The 8190-nt window shown below is 34.9% G+C and overlaps 1 protein-coding gene across 1 annotated transcript; it reads right to left on the bottom strand.

Annotated features, from left to right (window-relative positions):
• Nucleotides 1-496: 496 nt before the first annotated feature.
• Nucleotides 497-5938, bottom strand: LOC141617278 (protein FAR1-RELATED SEQUENCE 5-like). The gene is made up of 5 exons (XM_074434462.1): nucleotides 5814-5938; nucleotides 2912-3051; nucleotides 2751-2791; nucleotides 1233-2633; nucleotides 497-838 (listed from the first exon to the last, which is right to left on the bottom strand). Exons 1-5 carry the CDS (start codon nucleotides 5936-5938, stop codon nucleotides 497-499), a joined length of 2049 nt encoding a protein of 682 aa, XP_074290563.1.
• Between the last annotated feature and the right edge of the window lie 2252 nt (nucleotides 5939-8190).

Below are 8190 nucleotides of genomic sequence, written 5' to 3'. Positions count from 1 at the left end.
TACCAAATTTGGAGAAACAATTATCACATGTGCATAAAATGACCTCATACGTGCATAAAATGAGCTTGTATGTGCACGCCATAATTGCTCAGAGAAACACATGTTTTCTATTCTTAAATCGAATCACAATTTCATCTTCTCAAATATACAATTTAAGAATCCGGAAGACTCCCGTTATATTTATTACAAAACAATTGTTGACTTCTCAAATGATGCTAAAAAATAATCCTAAAAACTTCAATGATGCTCAAAAATAATCCTAAAAACTTCAATGATGCTAAAAAATAATCCTAAAAACTTCAATGATGCTCAAAAACAAGTGTTGACTTCTCAAATGATGCTCAAAAATTCCGCTGCACAGTCCAATTCCTTGCAAAAAACTTCAATCTCACACATAAGAAAGCAAATGTCAACAAAGATAAACATTAGAGGGAAACAAAAAGGGTAAAAGTAGAAAACTTGCGCTAATAAGAGACATCACTTACTCGACTATTTGTCAGTGATCCTTTGGTCGGTCACAATTCCTGCTATCGTGGTTCGTCATCTGCCCACAAGCCTTGCATCTTCTTAGTGGTTTCTTATTGACTTCCCCTGCTCTTTCTCTTTGTGAAATCATTCTTTTTCCCGAGCCTTTGTTTTTGCATTGTCTTGGCGGCAAAATTGTAATTTTGCTAGGCACACTTGTACCCAAGAGCATTCCAATTTCCGCATTTTTGTCCCTTTTCTTTTCAATACTACTATTACCACCATCATCAGCGACACTACTTGTTGTTTCTGCAAGTACCCTTTCCTTGAACTCGCGTAAAATGGTTAGTAACTCATCACAATTTACAGGACTCTGTTCAACTAGTGACACACAAGTGAACATTTCGACCACAATTCAGGTCAGTTTGTTCTTTTGTGCATCGACGATCTGCAATCGGCAAGCAACGCCCATCGAATTGAAGATTGGGTGGCGGGTTGCTAGTTTGCTCCACCTATTAAGTAGGTATTCGCTTGGAATTTTCTCAAAACCATAATCTTTAAGGACACAGAGAATATGTCGACAAAGTATTCCATGTCGTTCAAATTTCTTGCAATTGCATACTAGTTTCACTTCAGCTGTCTTATAACCCATCTTATAGTCTTTCTTTCTCTCACGATCCTTGACATCTATGTAGAGAATTGCATGATTCTTATCTTTTTCTTTGTCCCCAATGGCACATGTAAAGCATGCTTTTTTTTATTTCCACTTTGAACTCCTCGAAAATTCTCGGAGTGTAGGTTTCTGCCGCATGCTTTTCCAGGTTTAGAGGAGTAGCCAAGTCGAGAAACGAGTACTTAGATTGTGCAATCAGTTTTGATTGAGCCCATCGTTGTGTATCCATTGCAGTCTCAAAGCGCATCCAAAATTCAACAAGGGTTAAATTTGGATTAGTGAAATTGCTAAAAAAATGATTTTCTGACTCGGACCTCGAGGTGGTTCTCATCAACCCTCCTAATAACAAGTCACGAAAGTAAGCTGGAATCCAAAATTGTCTAATGCCATACTTTTCCTGAAGCCACTCATTATCCGACAACCCATGAGCTTCCACAATGGCTGTCCATCTTTCCTCAAATTCAGCAGGCTCCACATCTTCGCCCCAAACACATGAGTTTATCTCTTTCAAAAACTCAGTTTCTCTACATATAACAGGCTCTACCTTCTCTGGCAACTTCTTCAATATGTGCCACATGCAATATCTATGTTGCACTTTATCTTTAAAGACTTTCTTAAGTCCTCCTTCTATCCCCAAATCTTCGTCAGTTATTATACACAAAGGATAACGACCCCCCATAGCTTCTAGGAATTTTGTAAATAACCAAGCAAATGACTCCTTGCTCTCATTAATAAGAAGCCCAGCCCCAAAGGTCACACATCTCTTATGATGATCCACCCTTGTGAAAGGGGCGAATATCATTCTATACTTATTTTTCCTAAAGGTAGTGTCAAAGGATGTCATATCTCCAAATAGCAAATAATTTTTTATACTAATAGGGTCAGCCCAGAAAACATGTGACAATCTACCTTTCTCATCTACCTCAAAGTCAAAGTAAAAGGATGGACACATTCTTTTTATTTTCATAAAATGCTCAATAAGCATTTGAGCATCCCCTTCTGACAAGAACTTTTTGATATCCCTTGAAAAGTTTTTAAAGTCTTCCAATGAAGCACCCACATTCTGATAACCTCTGACATACTCCTTAAACATCCTATAGGTCATAACTGGACCTTTGTTAACCTTTGAGTTGTCAACTATCATTTTTTTATGAACTATATTCAATTCTCTCGTTTGCGTCAGATGTACCATTGTTAATGGTGTAGCTGGCATATGATTATGCCCTTCAACAAAACCATAAATTTGGTATTTACCGTTAGCAATTCGTTTAAAGTTAATCCTAGCAAGGCAACCTACCCTAGTCCTTTGCCTACGGTGTTTTTTGCCTTTGGCTTCACATTCTCCAGCCTTATTACACAAACAAGTTTTATGTGTAGTGACACCATGTTTATTCTTTTGTGAGCCTTTTCTAGTCACAAATCCACATTCTTTTCCATATGCTTCATAAAAGGCAATACCGAGTTCAAGTGTATCAAAGACCATACCAATAACAGGCTTGAGATGGGTAGGACAACCAAAAATCCGATTCATGTTGCTTGAACCGGACGCCTCCTCCTCCTCCTCCTCCTCCTCCTCCTCCTCCTCCTCCTCCTCCTCTGCATCCTCTATTACCTCTGCCTCCTCTATTACCTCTGCCTCGTCTACTACGTTATCTGCAAATGTGATGAAATTAAAGTAGAGTTACGATTTAGATTTACTGGATAACTCAAGTATACAACAGCACAGTTATATAGAACAGTATCTCATCATTCAACAGTTCAACAGAATTGTACCTTGTACGATTTCAGGAACATCAATATTAAGGGCAGATATTTCAGATATGGATTGAGATGCAATAACTTCAACCATTTGTCCTTCATTTGTAATGACATTAGAAGAACTACGCGACCCCATTGAACTAAGAATGTCATTGCTGCAATAAAATCATATCAGGGAATTATTACTAAAACTAAATTTAGAATTTTTGATGCACATATCAATAATTTGATGCACGTAGCTAATAGTTTGACGATTGTAAAACCTGTCTAATTCATAAAATTGAGCCAACAATATCACGATTTCAACCAATTTAAGCAATTTCTAATTTTAAAGAACCCTAATTTCTCAAATTACGAAACCCTAATTGCTCAAATTCAACAACTTTAATCGATTAATTGAAAAATTACAAACAGATCAAACTGTAAACCGTAATTTTAATCGATTAATTGAAAAATTACAAACAGATCAAACTGTAAACCATAATTTTAATCGATTAATTGAAAAATTACAAACAGATCAAACTATAAACCCTAATTTTAATCGATTAATTGAAAAATTACAAACAGATCAAACTATAAACCCTAATTTGACGCACATAGCAACAATTTGATGCACGTAGCTAATAATTTGACGATTGTAAAACCTGTCTAATTCATAAAACTGAGCCAACAATATCACGATTTCAACCAATTTAAACAATTTCTCAAATTACCGAATCCTAATTTTCAAATTCAACAAATTAATCAAAGAATTTCAAATATTACCTTGAATAAAAAGGTTCCATTCATGAAGGACGCGTCGAATAGGCAGATCGTTGAAGAGATTGATGGATCAGTAGTTGAGGATCAATGGTGTTGTGAAGATGGTGATATTCGAGGAGAGAGAAAGAATGATGAGAGGGAACGAAAATTGGAAAATGACGGAGTTTAGAATGTTTAGGGGTAGGGGATTGATTAGCGCGCGCGTCGAATGTTTAGGGGTAGGTGGTTCTCACGGTTCTCATTATATGGGTGGTTCTCACTGGATCCCGACCCTATATATATATATATATATATATATATATATATATATATATATATATATATATATATATATATATATATATATATATATATATATATATATATATATATATATATATAGCCAGGATCCAGTGAGTCTGGGGTTTTAAATGAGTCTGTCCTATCATTATAGACCGTCAGATCAAATAGTGTTCAATGCGTCAGATTGCGACACGTCGCGCTGAGTATTAAAGAAAAAAAAACTCAAACTGTTCTTTTCTTTCTTCCTTTCGCTCTAGGGGGTGTTTGGTTGGGAGGTTTGGAATGGAATGGAATGGATTTTAGTAATTTTAGTGTTTGGTTGAGGTGTTTTGGAATGGAGTTAGAATCCTGATAGATTCTCATTCCACCCCAACCCCTTGGAATCCCATAGCCACCTCCTCCCCATGGATTCAAACTCCATTCCTTCATGTTTATTTTTCTAATGAACCAAACATGTTTTGGAAGGTATGAAATTGGAACCCCATACTCGGTTTCTCATTCCAATCCATTCCATTCCTAAGTAGTGAATCAAACGACCTCTTAATCTCTTTCAGTAAATATCCCCAATATTCTACTTTCTTAGAAAAAAAATCACGGAGAAGATTGATCAGAAAGTTCAGCATCTGATTTAGATTCCAATGATTGTAAATATTAGAATTCGAGAAGAGATAATTCATAAGAGAAAATGTGTTATTGATATTAGTTCGTTCGTCTCTCGAATGATTACATTGGCTCGATATTTATAGTACTCACGAGATCTAAATCGTATCAACTAATATCGCAATATAATATAATTATTCTAATACATATATTATTCCGATTACGATAATATTATCGTAATATTCCCCTAACATCCCCCCTCAAACCCATGGTAATTTGTCAAAATTTCCATGGGTTTGCAAGGTAGACAAAGAGAAACGACTCTCTTTTCGAATCGGTTTCATCGGATGAGAACGTCGTCGCTTTCGAACCCACCAAATCGTTGGAATTTCGTTGTCAAGAACGTCGCATTTTTTCAAACTTGACAAATGTCGGTGCGTAACTCGCCAGTCGATGCGTATAGGACTCGCCAGACCGAGTTTCGCAATTTTTCGAATCGAATCGTCAATCCAAAATACCGCGAACCAAAAAAAAGATAAGAAGAAAAAGTTCAATTTCTTCGACCTCCGATCTTCAACACATCGATAGGAACGGGAACGTCGTCGTTTTTCGAACCCGTTAAAATATCAAACGATCAAAATTTTTGAATTCGTAGAATTTTCATGGTCAAGAACGCTGCAATTTTTCGAACTTGACTTCGTTAAAAAACGGAAAAATATCCGTCATATCGAATCGATGGATTGGAGAACTCGTTTGTACTCCCTCCTATAAAACAACTGAACTTGAAAAGACCATGTAAAGGGCAGAGATCGATCCGTGAAAGGAACCCACAAACACAATTACAACTATCGAGAAGTTGTAATAACGCCAAACCACACAACTTTCAAAAGATAAGAATGCAACGAAAATGTCAGACGTTCAAATATTTTTTTTTTTTATTAAGAAATTAATTTGTAAATCATTTGTAAAGAAATCCTGCCGGTGGGCGTTGCATATTATAAACCCACCGGCAAGTAGCGGAATTTCTTATGTTAGGCCTCAAGAGCGAGAGGCTCCGATACCATATTGGAATTCGAGAAGAGATAATTCATAAGAGAAAATGTGTTATTGATATTAGTTCGTTCGTCTCTCGAATGATTACATTGGCTCGATATTTATAGTACTCACGAGATCTAAATCGTATCAACTAATATCGCAATATAATATAATTATTCTAATACATATATTATTCCGATTACGATAATATTATCGTAATATTCCCCTAACAGTAAACCTTCCTATTATTTGCTTAGATCCTAGTTGTTTATCATCCCTTTGGTCACCAATTTGTACAGTTCTCGCCTTCTCGGTGGTGGTAGATGTACGTGTCTCCTCTTTCGAAACGTTTGTTTCCTTCATTTTCCTGGTTATTGTATTTCCGTCGATTATTCTAAAAATTATTTTTGTGCTAATTTTGTGCTTAATTGCTGATTTTTAGTTTAGATTTGCAAAATTACAATTTGATTTCTGAGATGATATATTCTTTTTTTTTTCAATTGATATTTTCTCTCAATTATTTCAAGGTATTTAGATTAATTATTCTTAGGACGAGCTTGATTTATGATATTTTAACATAATCTGTGTTAAATTTCAATTTAGAATTTCTAGTTTTAATTGAAGTCACAAGTAGATTCATCTTATCTACGTCTTTGTCACTATAACACGTATTTACTCTTATTGTAATACCTATGTAGTGTTAATATAACATGAATTTTATTGGCATTGAAAATGTACTGCTCCATAAGACATATATTTTTGTCTCATAAGGTTTGCTATGAAATCAGTTTGTAATTTGATGTTATTTCGATTTAAGAGCTTAATCATTTTATTTGTCCAAGTATGGAATGGATTATTGGTAGATTTTTTATTGATTTGAGTTTGAATTAGGTAGAGTTCTGATTTTCGTTTACCTAATGTAATTCATTGATACTTCAATGATTTTTCCTAAAACAATTTGAAAATAATATTCATTTCCGAAAAATGTTTGCAGATTCTATTATAAATAATGCATAACCATGTTTTATCGGCATGATATTTCGTTTACTAAGGCTATTGCTATTGCTTTGGCCATGTAATTAGTACTCACATAGTTAATGGTTCTAGTTAGGTTGTCGGAGCTTGTCATTCCACCGCTTGATTAAATTCATGAATTATATGAATGTGTCAGGAATTTTCACGGAACAAGTATTAGTCATTGATTGATTTAAATAAGATGCATAGAGTGAATGTCAACTAATATTGACCAATTAATTTTCCTTGCAGAGCTGTTGAGGGGAAGTTGTATTGAGATTTGTTGTCTTTTAATTGAAATGATCGATATTATTAGTTACTTTCTGACACTACTACAAATCCAGACAACTACAACGCCCCTTTAACAACGATTATTCACGAAAATTACAATAGACGTTGTAGAATGTATGACGCGAATTTTACTAAAATGAATTACAACGGGTATGGTTATAACAATCGTTGTTAAAAGTTTTAACAACGGGTAACACATGCACAACCGTTGTTAATAATTTGGCGCAAAATTGACGCAAAGTTAGTGAAAAGTAATCACAACGGTTACTTTTGAAACCCGTTGTTAAAACTTATTTAACAACGGTTGTTGTTTAATAACCGTAGTCAATACCTTCCATACTATAAACCACACAAACACAAATCTGCTACAACCACAAAACACAAACCTTAATACACAAACACAAACAAAGCAGACAAAAACAAACACAAACACAAACACTTTCTCATCGTCTCTTTCTCTCTTTCTCATCGTCGCTTTATCTTCTCGCCGTCACTGTTGATTTCATCGTCTCTTACTTTCTCTAATTATCAGGTAAATCTCGCCGTCACTGTTGGTTTCATCGTCTTTCATCGTCATTATTTTCTTTTTCTAATTATTTCATTTGCATGTGTATGTGTTTTTATCGACCATTATGTTATTTCTTTAAGTATTATTCGCTTAATTAGCTAGTATAACAAATTAAATAAAGTAAAACAAAGAAGAAGCAAGATGATAAAGAGGAATGCACGATAAACATAATTAATATATATATATAGGCGGGATCTCGTGAGTTTGGTTCTTACGGTGAGTTGTGCGTTTGGAAAATCTCAACCATTGAATAAAAGAAAATAAACGGCTCAGATTCATAAAAACAAAAACGACAAAGCCTGACATTAAAAAAACGCGTGTCTTTTTCATTCCCTCCTAATAAACACACTTATCACAGCCTTCGTCCTCTATTTCTAATCTGTTACTCCATTCCCTGATAAAAATTCGGTTTCTTCATCTCCCTTTTGCGTTTTATTTTCTACAATCATGCCATATTTCCATTTTACTCTTAAATTTTGAAGAAATAATCACAAAGGCATCAAATTATTGAAGTAATTGAAGATCTCGATCAATTTTAGTCTACAATAACAATCAAACCCTTGAAATTTCTCAATCATATGAAGATATATAATTCGATCAGGAAGGGAAATCAAGTGTTGCGAAGGGTGGTCGAATTCACTTCCGAGTTCCGATAGCCATCACCCACGTGGTCAGATGTTGTGAACGGTGGCGGGGAGTCAGATAGATACTCGGAGGTCGTGGGTAAAAGCAGATGGTCGGG

This window comes from Silene latifolia, chromosome X (assembly GCF_048544455.1).
Source record: "Silene latifolia isolate original U9 population chromosome X, ASM4854445v1, whole genome shotgun sequence".
Taxonomy (NCBI): Eukaryota; Viridiplantae; Streptophyta; class Magnoliopsida; order Caryophyllales; family Caryophyllaceae; genus Silene; species Silene latifolia.
Note: the sequence above shows the minus strand (reverse complement) of the source record. Positions and strands in the feature narration are given on the sequence as shown.

Coding starts and splice junctions, on each gene's coding strand:
- LOC141617278 (XM_074434462.1), bottom strand. CDS start 5,938: ATGAAGGAAACAAACGTTTCGAAAGAGGAGACACGTACATCTACCACC. Junction 2,792..2,911: donor TGTTCCTGAAATCGTACAAG/GTACAATTCTGT, acceptor TCACATTTGCAG/ATAACGTAGTAGACGAGGCA. Junction 839..1,232: donor GAATTTTCGAGGAGTTCAAA/GTGGAAATAAAA, acceptor CTAGTTGAACAG/AGTCCTGTAAATTGTGATGA.